This window comes from Nuphar pumila, chromosome 14 (assembly GCF_984573655.1).
Source record: "Nuphar pumila chromosome 14, dmNupPumi1.hap1.1, whole genome shotgun sequence".
NCBI lineage: Eukaryota > Viridiplantae > Streptophyta > Magnoliopsida > Nymphaeales > Nymphaeaceae > Nuphar > Nuphar pumila.
The window spans coordinates 290,432-314,337 of NC_143262.1; the positions used below are offsets into that span (position 1 = coordinate 290,432).

Consider the following 23,906-nt stretch of genomic DNA (forward strand, 5'->3'; position numbering starts at 1 on the left):
ATCTCACACGGTTATTTTGGTTGGAAAAATTCATCGCACTAGAATCCAACTTTAGTCTTCTGTTCTTTTTCTCGTTTTTTTGTCTTTCAAGCATCCGAGGAATGTATCCGCAGAACGAAACAAGCACCACCATCGTCATAGAAATAACAATTAAATAGTTACAGACGTAGAATTGAATAATATCAATAAAAGAACAAAGAGATATTGGTTCAAGCATAAATTTAGCAATTCACATGGAAAATTGTCAAACATGAGTCCTCAGGGCAGAAGCTAAACCAACAGTATTAGCATGCAGATTGAGCCAGCACTCACACAAGGTGGTGCAAAGCATGCAATCATCACAATTACATAAATACCAAATGTTGCAGAAACCAAGAAGCAACAAGCATGCAGGTGCGCCCTCTTTAAACAGGTGTGGGACAAGATTTATGCGAGAGACTGTTTGAGCTCCTCAGAAATGCAGGTCATAAGAATCCAGGAGCACTCGGTGCTTCAATCCACACTCATTTCCACCAAAGCCTTGATGATACACCATATCACTAGCACAACAACCACTATCCAATTAAACTAGTCTGCCTACATCTAGAAATGCTACAGTGTTTCAAAACTCTTCAGCTTGCCTGCTGTTGGTTTCCATAAACAGGATACGCTCCATATGCAGCAGCATACATAGCCGGATCTTGAGGTGGAGCAGCATATCCATAACCATCATAAACTTGTGCCCCATAATACGAACCACTCCATTGGTTTCCTGATTCTGCTCTAGGCTGTTGTTTCACCAAACAAAAGATGCAACAAAAACAGCTCAACGAATCAAAGATAGATACATATTTGAACAACCAAAGTACAAAATCATGGACTTGAGACCTGGAGTTACATGGGATGTAAAGCCATGTAGCAGCTTGAATGGCTCCAGAAAAACTCTGTATTGTATGCTCATGGAAAGCTTACCAGCTTGTTTGCAGGATTACGACCCCATGAGAGGCGAATTGTATGCTTCCCAAGTACGGTACCATTCAACCTCTGCAATGCCTCCTCAGCATTTGCCCTGCACAAAATTATCATGACAAGTTCATAAAATATAAGTATCCATGACATTGATGATTGATCCCAAAAATAGTAAATACAACTCACAGTCACAGATTAAAGACATACCGGTTAACAAATTGTACGAAACCGCATCCTTTGCCAACTGGTATTTTAACAGATGCAATATCCCCAAAATGAGAAAATGCCTGCCTCAGATCCTCATCGCTGATGCTTGGGTCAAGCCCCCCAACAAATATCTAAAATAGAAATGTAATTCCAAGATCATCCCAACCGGACAATTTTCGAAAAAACATATAAATATTTGACTTACTGTTGTGTTGTTCAGATCACCTTCAGACTGAAGTCCCTGCCCTGAGAAAAAAAAGGAAGTAAAATCAACACTAAAAAGATAAATTTCAATGCAGAAAATAGGGTCGTAGAACATGTAACAACAAACAGCTCAAATCTTGAAAGTTTCCAGACGCCAGATTAACATTTAAAAGTATATACCAAATAATATAATTTGTGGCAAAAAAAAGAAATAAAAACTAAAATAACGATGTGATTAGAGAAAATACAGGAAATTATGCACATTACTATCATCCATAACAGTACAAAACAGAAAATTTTGGCTGTGGTTCCTTTCTAGAACAAATACAACCTGCAGAATCCTTGCTCACAAGCAGAGAGAAAGACGACGAGCAGCCATCAAAGCTGAGTTTCTGAGCTCAGGAATATTAGACAGTAGTCTGTGTTGTGTGAAGGTGTACAATTGTACATCTAAACAAGAACATCTATCTAATGTAGGCCCCTAGTGAAAAATCCCTGATACAACACCACCAAGCCTCCAGAGGAGCATGGACATGTACTAAGTAGCATATAAAATTCTATACGAATTAACAAATCATGGACACCATTGAGGAAAACAAGAAGAAAAGGTAGGCACTGAAACAGATTCATGAAGCCAACAACAAAGAAAATCCTTGAAAAACGTTAATGAGTTCACAAATAAACCCTCTTAAAATTCTTATGATGTGTAAAAATCACCCTTTAATTTCATGGAACAACACTAGCCCAACAAGGTCAACCAGTCTCCTTGTATTCATCATGATCATCATCAAGCCTTATCCCAACTACATGGGGTCGACTTTGCAAGTCCCATTTCCCCTTTCCTGCCTATCTAGAGCTACAACTTCAGTCACTTTAGAATCCTTCGTGTCACCTTTAACTGCCTCCTTCCAAGTCTTCAATGTTCTTCCGCTTTTCCTAGTTCCTTCTACTTGTACCATGTCAACCTTTCTCACAAGAGCAGTGAGAAGTAGGGCTGGCCAACAGGCCGGGTACCCAAGAGCCAGGTTGGGCTCTGGCTTAGTTCCAGGCCCGAGTCAGGCTCTTATGGGCCCTATTAAACTAATTGAAAAAAAAACTCTTCATCAATTGGGTCACATAATGGGTCATGTTTAACTAAATCCACAACTATAACCCATTAATATTTTAATGGGTGCACATGTTAAAGTGGAAGGCTCTTCCTTTTATAGCCAATGGAGAGCTCTCCACTTCCGTCAACCCATCGATATGGGACTATTCTCCCACGAGCCATTAATGTAAAGTTGCCTTTAATAAGTATATTGCTATTAATGTCTGCTTTCTCTCTCTCATATACATGCATCTTCTCTCTCTCTTTCCCAAAAAAGAAAGGATCATTCACATGCTTTTTGGCTTTTTAAACATAACATTAAAAAGGTATGCTGCTGAGATTATTGCCATATCGATCAGAGAGAAGAGGGAAGACCTTTCCTAAAACTATAAATTGAGGGTTCTTGTAAAATACAACCTTAGGTATTTCGGGGCTTTTGGGTTATCTTTCTCTGACCCAACCCTATCCGATATCTTATTCAGCGGGTATCAGGTAAGGTACTGACACCTGAGCTTGGATGATGAGCCTGACCCGACAATTTGTCAGGTCGGGCTCTCAGCGGACTGACATCTGTGTTGGGCATGTCAGGCCCTAATAGGGTTTGGATCGGGCCGGCCTGGCCCGGCACGATGTCCACCACTAGTGAGAGGTTTTCGTACATGTCCAAAAGGTAAAATGTGTACTCTCAAAAATACAAAAAAGTGAAAAGCTGAAATTGTTGCAATATTTTCTAAAAATGAAAATATTGAATAAATGAGAATATTACGATATTAGCACAATCATAACATGGATTAGAAAATTTTAGCTTTTTGAAATTTGAACCATTTATATTTGTTATTTGTTTGAAAACCCAAGATATTTCAAGTTTTTTTCCAAGAAAAATCCTCACTGAAATATTGCCAAGACCAGCATCAGTGACAATGCAGTTCACACAGAGCCTCATCATCAGTAACGGGATTCCTAGGGCATTCTCCTGGTTTTTTGTGCCAGCACTAACCTCAAGTTCGGGCAGAATTAAGCTTCATTGATTTATCAAAAAATTAATTAAACCAAAAATCTGAACCAAATGTGTACTAAAAGCAGGATACTATAATAGAAGTAGAAAACAGTCTGCATGAGTTCTGAAGAATCACAACACTGTTAGTGTTATGGATGTGCATTCACATGATTCAAACAAGATAGGAAAAACAATAAGGAATTGGTTGAATTCAGCTGAATCATGTGACACTGAGCGGCACATATGCATGCTGCTCATCTGTAAAAACAAAGACAGCATCATTTACAACTTCTATTACAGAAGAGAAGCGCAGTTTTGCAAATTAAAGTGTTAACTCTAATTTCCTTGTATTTCTAAACTCATCAAATATAACTCAATTCTATTGCCAATTAGCATAACAAAGTAAGAATATGTATTAATGACATCATTTACATGCATATTTACCACACCGGATAGCAATTAATTGTGCTCATATGATACCACATGGACACAATTAACAATGGAATAAAAACTAAAAGGACATAAGCCTCATACAGTCATACTCTGACAAGAGACATGAAGCATAAATTACCATATACCTTGTGAAGAATACTGTTGTTGAAAACCAGAAGACTTTCGAGGAGTTGCAGCACCAATGCGCATGGGCCTGATGGAACAGTATACCCCGTTCATTTCAGTCATTGCTCGTAACCTCTCATTATCATCGCCAAACCTCACAAAGCCATAACCTTTGGATCGGCCTGTGTTTGCATCAATAACAACTTTTGCACCTTTGACAGATGAGTATCGGCTAGCAAAAGTCTCTTGCAATAGAGTATCCGTAACATCAGAAGCCAAATCGCCCACGAATATAGAGTGATCTGAACCAACATCTGAGCGCCTATCACCCATGCTAAATGATGCCCAATTTAACCGAAAAAGCTGTTCTACATTGGGCATTACTGTACCATTGTAATTATGAAGGACATTCTCTGCTGCTGCACGTGAAATAAACTCCACAAACCCATACCCTTCTGACTGACCAGTCTGTTTATTGCGGATAACTTTTATTGAAAGAACCTAGAGAACAGAAATTAATGTTAAGTACTTCAGATGGAATAGAATACCATCAAGTCCCCTTGTCAAATATGTTCTGCATATGGCTCGTGAAAAATGAAAAGAAACAAACACACATTCACAAAGTTTGAAGCATGATAGTTTGGTGGAAATTTAATTTACTTTTTCAAAAGAGATATGAAAAAACACTTTAGCTTTTTTTTTATTAGAGGTATTTGTGTGTCTTAAATAACTGTATTGCATACTAGAAAGAAAAGCAAACATAAACCTCCAACAGATATCACAACACTCTTCCATGGCTGGTATCACTTCATATATAACTGGTGAAAACAATTACCATGCCAACATATAAACTTCATTGATGTTAAAAGCACCAAGCAGGCAATCTCTAGGTGTATGGCCCAGTTTGGATGCCTGGCTCGCTTAAGTGTTGAATAGAAGAGTAAAGAAAAAAAAATATTAATAAAAAAGATGATGGAATTTGCATTTGTAATACTTGTGTAAACCAACAAAATAAATGGGAACAAATAACTTGTTGAAGTCGGCTAGGGAGACTGCCTGAAAACAAGAAAAGAAAAACAGAGGAGAGAGAGAGAAATAGAAGAATCGTCTCTTGATAGTTAGGTCTAATCTCACTTAAATAGAGAGATTAGACACACCTTAATTACAATAATGCCCTTGTCACATATGAGCAGTTACTAAACTACCCATATGTGACGACTACTTCTTAACACTCCCCCTCAAGCTGGAGCATATATATCAATAATGCTCAGCTTGTCACAACATTTCAAAAAAATTGAACTCGCTAAAGGTTTTGTGAGGACATCAGCAATTTGGTTTTCTGAAGATATGTGCTTGGTGCAAATATACTGAGTCTGAACCAGGTCACGTACATAGTGACAATCCACCTCAATATGCTTTGTCCGTTCATGAAATACTGGGTTATTAGCAATATAGGTAGCAACTCTATTATCACATATCATCTCCATAGGTAATGAGACTTTCACTTGAAGATCAGTCAACACAGATTTAACCCACATCATCTCAACAGCAGTTTGAGCCATAGCCCGATATTCTGACTCAACGCTTGACCTGGCAACAACAGTTTGTTTCTTACTTCTCCAAGTAACCAGATTCCCTTCAACAAACACACAGAATCCAGTTGTGGACTTTGTCAACGATCGACCCTGCATAATCTGCATCTGAATAGGCAGTAACATCTAAAGACAGGTTTTGTTTAAACCATATTTACCAGAGAACTTTAGATATTTGAGAATCATCGTAGCAGCATCTTAGTGAGTCTTTGTAGGTTTGTCTATAAATTGACTTATCTTGCTCACTGCGAAAGATATGTCAGGTCTGGTCATAGTCACGTATAATAGCTTGCCAACCAAGCAGCGATAACGGCTACAGTCCACATACTCGGATTTTTCATCAAACAGATGAGACTTGGGATCCATAGGAATCTTTGCAGGTTTGGCACCTAACATCCCTGTCTCCTTTAACAGGTCCAAAACATATTTCCGCTGTAACAGAACTAGTCCATCTTTACTCCTTGCAACCTCTATTCCTAAGAAATATCTCAGTGGTCCCAGATCCTTAGTCACAAAGTGTTTCTGAAGATGGAGCTTTGTGTCAGAAATATCTTTTTCGCTACTTCCTGTGACTATAATGTCATCAACATATACTATCATGACCACAATCCCTGTGCCGGTTTTTTAATAAAAAGAGAGTGATCTGAAGCAGAGCAGACAAACTCAAATGCTGACATGACCTCAGCCAGCTTGGAGAACCATGCACGGGGACTCTGTTTGAGACCATAAATTGCCGTGTTCAACTTGCACACCTTCGGACACTCCCTCAGAACTTCAAACCCCAGAGGTTGTTGCATGTAAACTACCTCCTCCAGGTCTCCATACAGAAAGGCATTTTTCACATCAAGCTGACATAGAGACCAACCGTGGTGTACTGCGACGGACAAAACAAGACAAATAGTCCCAAGGCGAGCGACAGAAGAGAATGTTTCAAAGAAGTTCACCCCATAAGTTTGAGTGTAGCCTTTCGCAACCAAGCGAGCTTTAAACCTTTCAATCGATCCATCTGAGTTATACTTAATGGTATAGACTCATTTATAACCAACAATATCAGCCTCAGGAGGATGATCAACTAAGTCCCATGTTCTTCGAGAAAGCAGTGCATCCATTTCATCCTGCATGGCCTTCGCCCATTTGGGGTCTAGAAGAGCGTGATGGTGATTGAGAGGAACTGAGGTAGCAGATAATGCTAATACAAAATTCTTCATATTTTCACCAAGTCTGGCCTCGGAAACAAACTTAGAAATAAGATGAAGTGTACATTGCATGTTTCCTTTCCGAAGAGCAATAGGTAAATCACCATCAACAAGAGAATCGTCAGTAGGATCAGGAACACTCACCTCTGGAGAAGCTGATGGCACAGGCATAGAGTTGGGTGGAGCTCGATCTGTGTACACCACAAGAGGATTTTTGTACCGAGACAGAGTCGGACTGGGAACAAGAGGCTCAAGACGAACAAACTCTAATGGAAAAGGAGGAACAGGAAGAGGGAATGAATCACCTTGACTAGCATGTATTCTCGGAGAAGTACTAGAAAAATATGGGATAGACTCAAAAAATGAAACATCCGCACTTACATACTCTCTCTAGGATATGAGATCATAACAACGATATCCTTTCTGGTGCTTCGGATACCCAACAAAAACACATTTTATAGATTGGGGTGACAATTTATCTCGGTTGAGACCAAGTTTATGAACAAAGCACCCACAACCAAACACCTTTGGAGAGAGAGGAAAAAAGGGAGCTTCAGGTCTGAGAATTTGAATGGGAATACGATCCCCCACCGAGGTTTAAGGCATACGGTTTATTAGGTATCCCGCAGTTAGAACCGCATCTCCCCAGTAAGATGCAAGCATATTAGACTGAATCATAAGGCAACGGGCAATATTTAGGATGTGTCTATGCTTGCGCTCCGCTACTCCATTCTGTTGCGAGGTATGAGGACAAGAAGCCTGAGGTTAGATCCCAAGATTTTTGTAAATTTATAATAAGTCAGAGGATTTGAATTCAAGAGCATTGTCAGTGCGAACAACTTTGACACAAGAATTAAACTGAGTTTTTATTTCAATAATCAAGGATTTAAGAATAATCGAGAATTTAGCCCTATCTTTTAACAAGAATACCCATGATAATCTGAAAAAATCATCTACAATGACTAAATAATGACACTTAGAATGACTAAGAATTCTACTTGGACCTCAAACATCAACATGAAGAAGATCAAACAGATTTTGACTCAAAGGACTCTGACTGAACGGAAATGAACTCCTATGATGTTTCCCAAGCTGACATGCTTCACACAGCAGAGTAGTGGACGACGAGATGTGAAGAATAACCCTACACAATTTAAGCAACGGAAGATGACCAAGACAATGATGCCAAAGCAGCGGACTAGAAGAGGACTCAACTGCGGAATAAACAGAGCCAACTGGTTGGTGTAGATAATAGACTCCACCTTCCTCATAGCCTCCACCAATCGTCTTCCCCGACAGCAAGTCCTGAAACGTGCAACAGGCAGGATCAAATATTACGCGATAATTCAATTCCTTTGCAACACGACTAACAGATAACAAATTTTGAGGGAATGAAGGGGCATGGAGAACATTTGATAACTGAAGAGTAGGGGAGATAGAGATATTTCCCTGGCCAACAATGGGAGAGGAACTCCCATCGGCAAGAACAACTTTTTTATGATTAGGAACACTATTCAACTTTGAAAAATCATATTCATTTCCACACAGATGGCTAGATGCCCCTGAATCAATAATTCACCTACTACTTTGGCAAGATAATTCATCACCTGCAGAGCATGCAATATCAGTCACGGTAGAACTAGACGGAATATGTGCCAACAAATCATCGTACTCAGCACGAGTGAGTGTAACCGAATCACTAGGAGGAACGGTGGAGGACTCGGGTTTGGCCACTTGTGTTGTAGGAACAACTTTAGGTGAAGATGCAGGAGGTCGTCTATTCTTGTCAAAACATCTATCTTCTAAATGCCCAAATCTCCCGCAGTAGGTACACTGGAGCTTGCCTCGTCCTCCCGAGCCTCGACCACGTCCACGACCTCGAGAACTAGGAAGAAAACCCCGACCTCGACCATAGGAAACAGACAGAGCAGAAGTTTGTGAGTCTGATTGAAATGAAGGAAGGGACATGGCAAGCCTGCTCAGTCGATTATATCCCTCAGCAAGAGTGGGAACATCTGAGCCTGTCAACATCTGAACTTTGGCAACTAAGAATTCAGTTGACAAGCCAGTCAGGAACCGTGCAACCATGGTATGCTCCTGGTGTAGTTTTTGTTTGTCACAACATAATGGTCTATAAGCATTTAGTCTCTCAAAAGCTGCCTTCACGGAGGCATAATATTGGGCTAGAGTTTGTTCTCCTTGCTGCAATTTATAGATCTCTTGTTCTACTTGAAGAATACGACTAACATTGGTTTCTTGAGAATAAGTACCACCTACCATCTCCAAGGTAAGCCTGAATCTGACTGAGTTGATCTTTTCTTTCTTTAAATTACCCAAAATACAAGGGCATTTCCACATACTACCTCCTACTATCATAGTAGTAGGTTCTCAACCTTAGTCATTTTACCAAGGCATACACATTCACATTTTTTTTTCATATTGATTGCACAAACCCACTCAGAGTGCTCTGGTGCCTTTAAACCAGTCAAGCACGAATGCTCTGGTGTCTTTAAACCAGTCGGGCAACAATATTATATTCTCATTTTCATGTGAATTCACATCATAACTTCAATGGTCTATGCATGACCCTCAACACACTAGCTTGACACTCATATGTCCAGAACAAACCGACCCATAGGTTTGGTTACCAGATCATAATTCATCATCATTATTATTATTTATTTATTCTTCAATAGCAAATTGCCACAACGTACCATTAGATTTTGACTTGTGACATCCCAACACATGGTGGCATGCACTAAAAGCTCTACCAAACAAGCAGAGACACTGTTGGTGTCCTTTATTGGGCATGCAGTGTAATCTTAGAGATTTGGTAATACAACTATATACCTTTCTCCCAACACATTCGCATTTGAACATTCTAAAAGATATACACTTAATGGGCATTTTGAACATTTTAAGAAATATGCATTTGAACATACTAAATTATGCAGCTTAGTATATAAAATTGAATATCATTTTACTATGCAGCTAAATATGCATTTGAGCATTAGTTTAATATACAACTTCATGTAACAGTGAATAATAACCTAATATGCAGTTAAGTTTGCATTGAATATCATCTTGATATGCAGCTTTATACGAAGTTGAACATACACTTACTATGCAGTTACATAGGCATTGAGCATCTAACTAATATGCAGCTTCATATGGAACCGAACATCAACTTATAGGCATCTAAATAGGAATTTGCATATCAACTGAATATGCAGGTAAATGTTAACTTGAATTTCAACTTAATATGAATCCGACTAGATTCTCATTTACACATGCTTCCAAGATTCTTCCCACAACAGATTACGCATAACAAAAATTTCAAATACCAAAGAATATTCCATGCGCATGCACACATATCAGAAAGTCTCAACCAGGTTTGTATATTCAGAAATAGCAAATGTTTCAATCCATTTCCAAATAATTTTAGCAATCCCATAAAATAAGCATGGTGATTCCTAATCCTAACACATGTTGTTATGAACCTATAGATTTCATTTAACAGAGATCACTGATATCACATTCAGGGCTAATCAAACTAAATTTCCAGAATCTTATGATGAAAAAACAAAATAGATTAACATTGATCCTCCTTTAAGGTCCACTAATAGTATAGCTAGTATGAACATTTTACAGGAATCAATAATTAAGAGAAGTCGACATTTTTAGAGCCACACTTAGCACGCATATATCAAAGAACTTATTGTTGCTTAATTACACAGAAAAGTCAACAAAATTCTAAGCTATCATGACATTTAAATAGAAATATTGCACCACTATGGTTCATCTGAATTGTAGGCTCCCCTACGAACCCACTTTTGTTTACCTTGTTATTCTTGATCCTAAAGAGCAATATTTTTTATTCTCATGCACAAATCAAGCATGTGATAATCCCAGCACCAGGAGGGGTCAAACGAGTTTCTCCTGGTAAAAATTTTATTCTATCTATTTAATAAAGTTTAATAATTTAATTATTTTATTATTTCATTTGCATTTTCTTATTATAGTTAAACATTTTTTTCTTTAGAAAAGGACAATGATATCTTAGATGGTGCAATGCTCGTGTTTGAAGTCATATCTGTTGGAAATGAAGAGCTCTCTACACTTTATAGGTCACAACTTGTGGCTTTTGCATTAAGAAGGGGAAGATTTAGCCAGAATGCAGCAAGAATAGATGCATTGAATCCTACAATGACGGTCCTTAATTGGTGATATTTTTATGGTAGTGATACACCCGAGTTGAGAGCATTAGCCATTAAGGTTTTATCTCAACCTATTAGCACATCTTCTGCAAAAAGAGTGCAGAGCACCTTAAGCTATATTCACAATGTTAAAAGAAATAGGCTCAATGAAGATCGTGTTGATGCCTTGGTGTATATTCATTTCAATCTTCGATTGATTGACAGGTATAATTAAAGTGTTGTACTTTTGTTTTACTATATTATAACATATTTATCTATCATTGATTATTTGTTAGTAACTTAGCATTCATATGTTGTATTCTTGTTATAAAAAGGTGCAACAATCGCTACAAAGAAAGACCTAGTCGAAAATGAGATATCAATCTGAAACTTTCTATTGTACAAGAAAATACGTTGAGATTAGAGGACATGCGTTGGAGAGATTTGGATGATAGTGCACAACAATCAAGCACTATTTTCAAATCCAAACCCAAAGATGCACAACCAAGAGCTACACTGCCTCCGATAATCATACGTACAAATGAGGTTGAAAAGTATACAAATCAATCCAAAAGAGCAAGTAGAACTAGTGCAGATATAGTACAAGAACGACCATCAGTTCCCCAAGGCCGAATTGATCGTTTCTTTAGCAGGAGACCTAGGCAAGGTATGTGTTATATGCATCTTGTATTTTTTATTTTTCTTTATTCTATATATGTATTTTTTATATTTTAGATTAAGGTTTTTAAACATTTTAATTTTTTAACATATTCATTATAGGAAATAAAGAAAGAAACAGAAGGCATGGTTGTGGAGGGCAAGGAGGATGTGATGATGTAGAAAGTTCTCGATCTATTGTTGAACTAAAGGAGAAGAGAAAGATGACAGATTATTGATTATTGACAATGAAATGAACTCTTGAATTCTTAATTATTCTTTCGATGATGTAGTTGGAGTAGTCCATTTTAGAAACTTTTATGCTACTTTTTTTTGTCATGGTCTTGTAATATTTTGTTGGTTTGATATGTACTTTTGTTTTGAAGCTTGCATGATGAAGTGAAGTAGTGGATTATGTTAATTTTAAGTTTACAGTTTAGAACTTTATAGCTTATAGTTTACATTTTAGAATTTTATAGATTAAAATTTTAACTATATCTCTATGTAATCTTTGAGTTTATTGATTTCTCATTTTTTATGTTGCAGAGATCACAAGATTCACAAGAATCACATCAAATAACAAGTCATTTGATTCTTTCATTGAAAAATGTATGTTTTTTAATCAAATTTATTAGTTTTCTTAATGCATTATTTATTACTTGCATGCATTTGTTAAATGGTTGCAACAGCAATATGAATTATGATTTTTTCTTGATGTATTATTTTTTAAATGCTTGAAAGTTGCAATATGATGCATTTATTAGATAATTACAACATTTATTGTCTTAGATACTCATGTTTTATTTTGTCAATGATAACATAAATCTTATTTTTTGATAAATTAAAAATATATCATTACATTTTCGCTTCCCACTCGAATCCTAGGTTGCTTCCTTCTTCGCTTCCTAGGTCGCTTCCGAGACACATTCTGGTTCGCTTCTAAGTCGTTTCGCGCTTCCCACTTCCTAAAATTTTAGATGTGCCTCGTTTCCCGCTTTTGCTTCCCGCTCCCGCTTCCTCGACTGGCAACTCTGATTTAAACTGCATTTATAGCCCATCTTAAAATACGCCCCATATCGGAGTGTATAAGAAGGCATAGGGGTGTATTGTATCGGAATACCCCATAGATACGATACGTATTGTAGCATATTGTACGATACGCTACGATACTTACAACATTGAATAATTCCTTTCCTGTATGTATAAATTTATGCATGCATTAATTGTATGACTAGGCCAAGACACAATAGTGATGAGTGTCATATTGTGAGGATAGAATTCCCAACTTATTATTAGTTATAAACCTAAGCATCTTTTATTTGTATTGCTTCACAAGATGTTAATTTGTTCTCCATGTGAGCTCTTGTGACCCACTCTTGTACCATCACTTTTCTAGTGATGTATGTATTTTGGAATTTAGTAAAATGCAGTCAACGTGGAAGGTAAGATCACACATGTTCAGTTTCAAGTTTCAAAGATCGGTCCTGTAAGGAAAGGTTTACCTCATCAGACTAAGCTTTAGAGGTATGGATACCTAAGCCCAATAAGGTCCAATATCATACACACACACAGTATGTGTTTTTGGCATTTACTAAAAGCAAAATCAATGTGGAAGGTAAGAAAACACATTTGTTTGGTTTCAAGTTTCAAAAGTGGATTTCAGAAGGAAGGTTTGATCTCATCAGACTGACTTTAAAGATACCTAAGCCAACATGGTCCAGCATACGGCACACACACATGCATGCAATGACATGCATATGCACACTGCACCTCATCACAGTCTTGCACAAAATGTCTCTTACATCAAGGACACTATTGATGAATTTTCCTTGTCGCCAAATGTTTCTTTCTTTCTGCAAGGGGTGTGAAGGAAAGAGGGCCTAGCTGGTCAAAAGCACAAGGCGTCACCTAGAAACCCAAGTAAATACATTAATTTTAGACAGATGATATATATAAAGTCTGAAACTTTTTAAAAACTTTTACTTAATTATGATTATATATTTTACATCATAATAAAAACTTAAATTTCTTTTATTGGCCCCTAGGGACTCATCTAGCACCTAGATGTTGGCTAGGCATGTCTTTAACTACAAAGGAGAGAAGGCTGACTCGCTGTCATCATTGAATGTCACAAACATAAAAATGAAACAAGAAGGGTCGGGGTGGATAAAATGACCGACTTTTTTAGTGACCATCAAAAGCCTCATGCCCTTATATTTAATGAGGTATAAGCCTCTCAATAGTGTTAGGCTTATTCAGTAGAACGTGTAAACCTCAAGAACTATTGCTTTGGTGGTCATGGGAAAAAAAACCTTGTGCCTTTAAAAACAAAGGACATCATCCATCATTAAACTAATGTGTCGTCCAACCCTAAAAAGGAACACAAGCATGTTGACCGAGGTAGCTCTCAAGCTAATTTTGACCTTGAGATGCATGCTTCAATATCCTGAGATGTCTTTTCTCATTAGTGCATATCAAACTCGATGCTTCAACACTCTACCACAAGCTATTTTATATCATTAAAAACATATGCAAATTCTCGCTTTTCTATGTTTTTGTTAGGTTTTGTCTGTACAAACTTTGGGCTCTATTTTAAACTTTCTACATACTAATCATACATTAACTATGTTTAGTTCCCCTTGAACTATTTTATTACTCCTGTTCTTTGATTGAAAACTTATAGAAGTATGCCGTCCATCTTATATTTATTTCCATCATCTTTCACAATCATAACTTGGCTGTCATCGCTAATACACCTTACACATTTAAAAATTACTATTTTGTCAATGAAACAGGAGAGATTGCACAAGAGAATATATATGGGTCAAAGACTAAAAAATTCTTCAGTTTCACTAAGATTGTACAAAAATCACTCTTATAACATAACCTATTCTCAACTTGACTTAAAACATCAATTTTGCTTCTCATGGAATGTTCTTCATTTCACAGAAGTATACATTTGTTTCCACCAAAAGGCAAACAGACAAATGCACATATATCAAAAATAGTGAAATTAGACCGACACGTATCTAAAAAAAACAACAATATTATGAATTTATTACAGACTCAGCGGCAATACTTGGACAAAGTTACAACTACCAAAAAAATAGGAACTGACTGTAATAATTGTTTGAATAGCATCTTCATGTGGTAGGCAATCTTCTTTCTAATATGAACAATGGTTCAAGATAATTAACATATTGAACCTCAGGCAACAGCACTTGTATAAACAAACTCATAACCATGATCAACAAAAAGCACATCTTAAGAAGGGCATGAAAATGGTTTCAGAAAATAGACCAGCACATGTTCCGAAGGACATGAAACTGGTTTCGCAAAATAGACCAAGCCAATTGGATGGAAAAGACCATAACTGGATGGAAAGACTGGATGGTTTCACTCAAAACATGGTGTATGTGCTTCACGAAATTGAAAACCAAACCTATGTATTTTGATGTGTTCAGATTCACAAATTAGAACTAAAGCTCATTTGGATCAAGCATTTTGAACAAGACAGCCACATTCAAAAAGGAAAAAGTAAAAGTCACTCTTAACTAATGCCTAAAAGGGCCCTTTCTTTGTTTTCTATAGAATATGCATTTTATTTTACATGTGATTCGGTGGACATAGTAATTGATACCATGAAATTAGTTTCAATTCCATGGATCAACCGTAATAATTGTGTGAATTGCATGAAATGCAAAAAGACATATTCCAAAAAGACACGTTAAATGCATCAACAACCTGACTGGTACAAAAAACTCTGTAAAATATTTATTCCATGCATCATCTTTCATGTGAAACACAAATAGAATATTCCCAGCTCCATAGAATGAGATATTCACTCCATGAGTGACTTTATCACTTGTTAATCATACTCATGCTACTCTGAATAAACCGCAGGAATTAGCATACTGTCAATTGGTACAGAAACAGGCAAACCATAGAACTCAACGGAATGCCACCGCCACAGCTCACCAACGTCAACCATAATTTACACTGACACTAATATAGAATTCAACGATTTACTGAAGCGCGAGAACAAGCTTGGTTCAGTATTATTAAGGTACACAAGACAGGCTATCGGTATAAGAGGATGTTAACTCAATGGAACCCAGAAGGAGGTCGCAACAACAGATATAACTGTAACTCACCCCCCATCGTGGGGGGCTTACGGGAGGAGGGGGAACCGCCGCCCCTTCCTCTCCCACGAATCAGATCATGGGAGAGGAAGAGGGGGTTCCCCCAATTAATATGAGAGGGGGGGTAACCGACCCCCATGGCTATAAAAGCCATGGAGGGGCTCCTCCCCTTTCCCTATTCGAACACCAGAGGAGCAAAGAGGGAGCAAGAAGGGGAGAAACGGGAGAAGGAGGTTTTGCAGCCGCCGACCACTCTCTGTCTCATTTTTCTGTTCAGAGCAGAGGTCACCGGCAACCGTGAAGTTGCCGGCGAATCGTAGAGATGTAGGGACAGGAAGAACCCTGTCCCTGTCTCTTGTGAGATGAGTGGGTGGCAGAGGGATTTTCCATCTGCTATTGCCAATCGCCGGTGACGGAAAACGGGGAGGGACGGACCGCCTGCCGCGAGAAGGCAGGAGGTCCGACCGTTGCCCTCGTAGTGTGCAGACACAAAGGAAAAAAAAAACACAGTGAAAGAAAGAAGAAAGGGGGTCGGCAACCACCGACGATCAGTGATCGCCAGCAGCACCGCCCCACCTGCAGAAACTGCAGCAATTCGGCAACAATGGTGTTGCCGAAACTGTTGTCGGCCACGCTACTCGGTTTGGGCATGGCCCAAACTAAGCCAGGTCTGGACAACCGAAACAGACCTGTGCATTTTGGTTAGAGTGACTCGGTCTAATTAGACTGAGTCAGGTCGTGGTTCGGATATATCGATTCCGTCTGGACTTAACCGAGTCAAGCCTGCACAGTGTGAACAAACCGGTTCGGTCTGGACGATCGAGACAGGTATGTGCTTTGTCGACAAGCCGGTTCGGTGGGGACAGATCGAGCTGGGTCTATGCAGTTTCATAGAATCAAGTTGGGATCTAGCGGACAAACCGAGTTAATCTTACCAGATCGAGTTGAGTCAAGTTTTGTTAAGGAGGAATCAATTTGAGTACAAGTCGGATCCCTTCTTATGAATGGGCTTGATTAGACCAACTCGATCAGGATCGAGACAAACCATTGCAAGCGGGTTTGGATCGGGAATACCGGATTCAGGATCCAAATCAGAGTTGAGTCGAGGATCTAAGTGATTCATTTTTAGTATGGATGTAGATATTAAAGTAACATAAGGTAAAGATGACATAGAGGTCGCTATGAATAGGTGAAAGAGCAAAAAGACTATTTTTCCCTTGGTATGACTACATAATAAGCAAGGCATAACTTGGTGCCCTGAAGTCAAATTCATGTGATTCCTGAATCCTTGGATTCTACTGTTTGCGTAGAATCCATTAGTAGAGGATGCGAGGACAAACTCTGAAAGAATGGAGTCAACGTTTGACAGTTAAGTCTAAGTATATTTTAGTAATTTTGACAATGATATGAGGTATTTATTGATTTCAGATCAAAGGTTGCGTGAAACTAAAAATTTAGAATTTAAGCATTCCAAGTAAGTGAACATTTGCAAATTCCTCCTTAGTTGATTAAAACACATGCTAGCTAGTTTAGGCATTCTTCAATATGATTTCAAATGCTTCAAGTATGCTAGTTTTGTTTATTGTGAATAGACATTGTTTTGCATACTTAAGAATTTATAAAGTTCAAGTGTGATGCTTAAATTTGATCATGCATATTTTCTGAGTAATGAAATAAATGTGGCATGACATGATTGCATATATGAGATTGATGTGTTATGTGAAAATTGAGGGTAAAGTTATAAAGTCTCAGGGTAGGTATTACCTTGAAAAATGTTACGCTTATGCCTTGGGAGGGGCATTGTAAGTGTCGTGAATTAATCTGTGATGGGTTATCATCCTTAATAATTCAAACACGTGAACATGTGTTAAAAAATAGTTAGTGGATATACATTGATGATTGTATAACGCACTGACTTCAAAATGTGAATATTTAAAGAAAGTTGTGTATAGGATGCTCACACAGAATATGATGGGGAATTCTACTAGGAGGCATGGTCTGGAGCAATGTTGAGGTGTGTACCTATTGAGCAACTTGGGAATACCTCAGATGTTCCTAGGTGACCCTTAGGGGTTAAAACGTTGCCCACTAAACACATATAAGATGTAGTATGAACCAAAAAAACTTTGAGTCAGGTATAGCTCATTGTGACACCTTGGGGGCAGGTATAGCTCCTGAAGACACCTTGGGGGCAGGTATAGCCACCCTGGCTCTTCGGCTAGCTACTGATTGAGCTCCTTCGCTCCTGACTTGCAACCGACGAGTTGTTGCAGCACCTGTGTTCGTAGTCTGAGCCGGTTTGAACTACGTTGTTGTGAGTGGTTCATATGTCTGGCTAACATCGTAGACTCTGAGTTGTCTACCTGGATTGCTACGACTGATGAGGCTATGTCCGGAATAGTCGATTAAAGTAGAAGATGTGTTTGAGAATGATAATAGAGATACGGTAAAAATGGGGTAAAACTCATAAATAACATGTGTGCATAAGTAACAAACTAAACTAAGACTAGGAGCTTAGAGCTTACTTTGTAACGATCGTGTCTATTTGTAAATGAAATCTTACTGGGTTGTAGACTCACTCACTTCTTTTAGTTACAACTGTAGGTTCAAGAATTGTTGTCACTTAGAGGACCTAATTTCAGACTGTGACTCTGCCACATCAGATGTATGGTTCACCTTTACTTTTTATTTTGCTTTTATCTTTGGATGGTTATGATATTGTAAATGGATCTATGGACCTTCAATTGTTAAACAAAAAAAAAAAATCTGACATGGTTTTGAGTTATTTTTTAGATTATTGAGTAATTTCTATCTAAAAACTAACACCAACAAACCCGAGCTCCAGAGGCCCCGGATCGGGTCTTTACAATAACACACAAATGTGCACGCACGCACACATGTTACAGATAGAGGCACATGCTACAGATAGAGGCACGGAGATTATATATATATATATATATATATATATATATATATATATATATATATATATATATATATATATATATATATATATATGTGTGTGTGTGTGTGTGTGTGTGTGTGTGTGTGTCCGCGGGCGTTATAGTTCGATTTAAAGCCATACCAACAAAGATTTGTGCGAATAGACAGCCCAATATGCGTTTCAATGTTTTCTACTCAGTCAGAAAAAGACAAAAACAACAGGAAAAAGAGATCGATATATTAACCATAGGAGGAAAGAAAATATGGCTTCCCCCTATCCATATATGCATATATAGCATGCCTGGCTGTTGATATGGAACCAGCAATTCTTTGTGCACGTCATACGAGAAGCGGAAACACGAGATCCAACACCAGTGGCTATCAAAATTATCGACGATCTTGCAAAGATTTGAAGCTAGTGCAAATTAAGAACAGAATCACGTATTCTTAAATGGAGGGAGGAAGAAAGGTGGGAGGGAGGGAGGAAGGCTGGCTGGGAGGCTAACCTCACCGGTGTGGCCAAAGCAAGAATTGAGGTAACCCTCATCCATCCAGTACTGGAGATCTCCGACCCAGATCGTCTTGTTCTCCTCGTTGGATTGAGATTGGGACTGCGGCTGTTGTTGTTGTTGATGTTGTTGTTGTTGTTGTTGTTGTTGCTGAGGAAGGGGAGGCTGCAACTGATGTTGAGGCTGAGGAGGATAAGCCATGTAGGGCTGCGGGTAGTGTTGGTAAGGTTGCTGGGGCATCATCATCATCGCCGCAGGGTATTGGTGCTGCATTTGCATCGCCATCCATTGTTGCTGCTGTTGCTGCGGATCCACTGCAGCGGACGTAGACTGCATCATCTTCTTCCTCCACACCTCACCAAGGGTTGCCCACCGGACAGAGAGAGAGAGGGGGGGGAGCAACAGCAGTGCCTTCAGCCTGGTTTCTGATGGGTTGGAAGGGGCCTTAAACTCGGGCTTCTCCATACTCTTAAAAGGCCCGGCGATTTTGCGGACGGCTCCTGGGCGATGTCAACCGTCCGATCCTGCTTCCACGAACCCATTGCATCCTTACCGTCCATCTTGGTGAAGCTGCATATCAACGGGTAGGGTTCCGACTTCCAAGATCCTCCCAGCTCCAGCTCCAAGTTGCCGACCACGTGAGGGATCCAGAGTTACAAACTGGCCATGTCCGTAGGGATGTAAACGGTTTGGATTTGGATGGGATGTAGCCGATACCATATTCAACTAATGGAATGTTAACTAAACGGATCTCAATTTAAATTCGGACAAGGATGGTAAAAAATTTATACCAAATCCACTTTTTTTACATGTAAACGGATTGGAATATCATCAAATTCAGATATTTGTGGGACTTGGTAGCAAAAAATAAAAACCATGTTTACCTCACATTATAATCAGATTCGGTTTTGGCTTACCAAATGCAACTAAACGAAATTGGGATATCAGATAAAATCCAATTGATTGGCATCCCCCAAAAAGAGACGTGACTCCTTTGAGTTTTGACCAAGGGAGGATACCTTTGTCGACCCGCCCCAAGTTCCCAAACAAAAGTATAAAACTATACTCTCTCTCTCTCTCTCAAGGATCAAATACCTCATTGAACCCTGTTAAAGATATAAATCTTATAACAGCTAGATAAGTTCGACCACTGTTCATATCCAACGGCATCCACTTCACACATGCGCGCGTGCGCACACCCCGATGCAGACGCAACACCACCAACCCCAATGTGAAGCAACCAGTAACGGAATGTTTCTAAAGTAGTAAGATTTTTTTGATAGGTAAAATATCAAACAGGTTATATGTTCCCCCCCCACCCCCCGAACAGGGCCGGTACTGAGATCTCATGTTCGAGGCTTCCAAATAGCGTCACGTATACGATCGAGACCGGCATGGTTCCCGATGACCGTCTGCATCGTAATTTGGTGCCGCAACAAAGACTTAAGTACCCTTTACCGCCATTCGCTTCATCTTCCTCAAACGGACATAAATGCCCTCCTTCTAAAAAACTGAATCGTCGGTTCGTGAAAAGGACAAAACTGCCCTCCATCGTTATCGCGCCAAAACGTTCCGCAGAGTTTGCGTATGTAGCAAGCGTTATGTTGTAGGATTCAAATAGTTCGAAACAATCCATTCTCGCTCTAATCACTCTACCGGAGATTCTTTGCTTTCATCTGGAGTCGTCGGAGCATCCTTTCCCTTTGTTCCAGAGCATCTGTTTCCGTCTTACCACTGCTTACTCTACAGTTGGAATATCCAAATTCTCATTATTTCGGTGAGTTTCGTGTAAGGTTTCTTTCTTCAATCTGAACTTTGCTTCTTATACAACGATTTGTTTCTTATGAACCCAAATATTCCGACAATTTCTAATCATGATGATCGTGTAATGTGTTGTGCAGGTTAGCAATGTCTGCGCCTCATCAGATTAGAGATACCCCGTCGTTCTATGGGTTGTCTACTAGAGAAGTGATCCGCCAGTCCCATCTATCTAAGGTTTTTGAAAGATACCAAAATATACTTAAGATTGAGAACGATGAAGACAGGGAAAAAGCCTTGGAATCGTATTATGCGGAGGATTATCCATCAGATATCGAGGTTGCGGACCAAAGGAAGAACTCTGAATTACGAAGGATGCAGAACAAGGATGACGAATTGAAGACAAAGGCAAGAAATATTATTGAGAATTTGAAAAGAAGGCTGAGGATTGACGCACGGGCGAGAGAAAAGAGGAAGAAGAATGAGGAGGAGTTTCAAAGTTATGTTAGCTATTTAGTGGATGAAATTGCGACACAATGTAAGAGGAGAGACTTGGAGCGCAGTGCAATGTTTAACAAGGCATGGCTACTGAAGAAGGAGGAGGAGAGGCGAAGGCAAATGAATAAGGACGAGAAAAAGAAGGAACAGAATATTCCTCAGTATGAGGAAGAAAAGGAAAGGCGAACGAGGGAGAAGGAGTTTGAGGAAGCTAAGGAAATGCAAAGGCAGGAGAAGGAGAATGAGGAAAAGAAGGAAAGGCAACGGAAGGAGAAGGAGGAGGAAGAAGAAAAGGAAAGAGAAAGGAAGAAGCAGGAGGAAGAATTCCAGGAAAGAAGGAAGCAAGAACTGGAAGAGAAAGAAAGGCGGCGGAAGGATAAGGAGGAGGAAGAAAAGGAAAGGGAAAGAAAGAAGCAGGAGGAGGAAGTGCAGGAAAGGTTAAGGAAGAAGCAGGAGGAAGAGGCGAAAAGGGAGAGAGAAATAAAGTAGAAGGATGAGGAGAAAAAGCAGAGAGAAAGGAAATGAGAAGGATGAGGAGGCGAAAAAGGAGAGAGAAAGGATGCAGGAGGAGAAAAGGGAGAGAGAAAGGAAGCAGAGGAAGGAAGAGGAGAAAAGGGAGAGAGAAATGAACGATAAAAAGGAGAAGGAGAATTGGGAGAGAGAAAGGAAGCAGAAGGAGGAGGAGGAGGAGAAAAGGGAAAGAGAAAGGAAGCAGAGGAAGGAAGAGGAGAAAAGGGAGAGAGAAAGGAAGGAGAAGAAGGAGGAGGAGAATAGGGAGAGAGAAAGGAAGCAGAAGAAGGAGGCGAAAAAAAGGGAGAGAGAAAGGAAGGAGAAGGAGGATGAGAAAAGAAAGGATAGAGAAAGGATGGAGAAGGAGGGTGAGAAAAGGAAGGCGAGAGAAAGGCATGCGATGGTGGAGCCGGTAAAGATGGAGATTGAAATGCAATTGGAGGCAGTGGACCAACCAGAAAGTCCCAGGTTGGATGGAAAACAACAGAAAATAGCGACCAAGGTAAATATATATGTTCTGTCTGTGAAGATTTAATAACATGTTTAGCGATTTTGGTATAACGATTACTGTGTTAGGTATTAATTTGTATAGCGATTACTATGATAGTATGTCTGCAACCAATATTATTTATAGTGGTTAGTAGAATAGTATTTATAAGTACAAATGAAAGTAAATTACAATTGGTAGGAATAATATGTTATTTTGTGTTACAGGGAGTTCACCGGAGAAGTAGAGCACTAGGTGAAAAGCTCGGAGGTCGGTGTCAATGGCGTGTAGTTCTGTCGTGGTATAGTCAGCTGAGTGCATATCAGAAGGACTGATTACGAAATATGCACTTCGGTGGCCTTTTGGACCAGCAATATTTTGAAACTTGTTGGAATACCATGACCCACCTGGTAAATAAATGGAATGATAAGACAAACATATTCCAGCTTGATTCTTTTGAGATCACCATGACTCTAGAAGATGTGGCGATGATCACTGGCCTTAAGTGTGATGGCAGTGCTGTCCTGTTACGACATTCAAACTATAACGCAAGGGACAAATGCACGGCCCTGTTAGGAATGTCGATGGACGAATGAAGTCAATGTATTTCTGGTGGAATAAATTCCACATCAATGAAGGTCTCATTTTTTTGTAATAAATGGGAAGGCCACTCCGCTACTTGTGCATCTGAAATAGCTGACCAAGAGTTGCGCGGCTTCCTTCTATATTTTTTTGGTCTTACATTATTTTTCGATTGTTCTGGTTCAAGAATAAGTTCTATGTGGCTGCAGTACCTGGCAGACTTAGACGAAGTAGACAACTATGCCTGGGGTGCCGCTATGCTCGCACACTTGTACAGTCAACTCCACCGTGCGAGTAACGGTACGAAAACAGTTGGTGGATTTTGGCCATTTGTTCAGTTATTTGTTAATTACATACTTAGTAATTGTAGAACAATCTCATTGCAGGTTATGGTGTTACTAATAATATTGTTTTTGTTAGTCCTAGGTGTTGGAACATATTATCCCATTGCGTCCTCGTTGTGGCCCTCTGATTTGTGGTTTTCCAAAGATCGGTCGTTGGGCTAGAATAAATGTCGCAGTTTATAATGCTAAGTCCATTTTAGATGGGCTGCAACTAAACGAGGTAAACGTTCTAAAATTGTTTACAATCTCGACAGCATTTACCATTGAGTATTATAAATTGTTGTAATGTTCAGCATTCTTAAGTATCCATCGCTGCAGGTTTGTCTTCCGTAGTATATATCGTTGTTGCCATATCATGCGTAAATAAATGTTAATAATTTGTCATTCGTTATTAAAAAGAATTACCAATGTACAGGTTTTGTGGAGACCTTATGGAGATGAGGAGGACGATGATGAAGACGTTCTTCTGGTGGCTGCTAGATTGTCTTACC

General features: G+C 39.1%; 1 protein-coding gene across 1 annotated transcript; it reads right to left on the reverse strand.

Moving 5' to 3' along the window:
- Nucleotides 1–204: 204 nt before the first annotated feature.
- Nucleotides 205–19,788, reverse strand: LOC149815996 (polyadenylate-binding protein RBP47-like). Its single transcript, XM_089986805.1, has 6 exons — nt 19,234–19,788; nt 4,022–4,502; nt 1,361–1,401; nt 1,156–1,286; nt 952–1,048; nt 205–767 (listed from the first exon to the last, which is right to left on the reverse strand). Exons 1-6 carry the CDS (start codon nt 19,699–19,701, stop codon nt 612–614), a joined length of 1,374 nt encoding a protein of 457 aa, XP_089842931.1. The 5' UTR covers nt 19,702–19,788; the 3' UTR covers nt 205–611.
- Nucleotides 19,789–23,906: the final 4,118 nt, after the last annotated feature.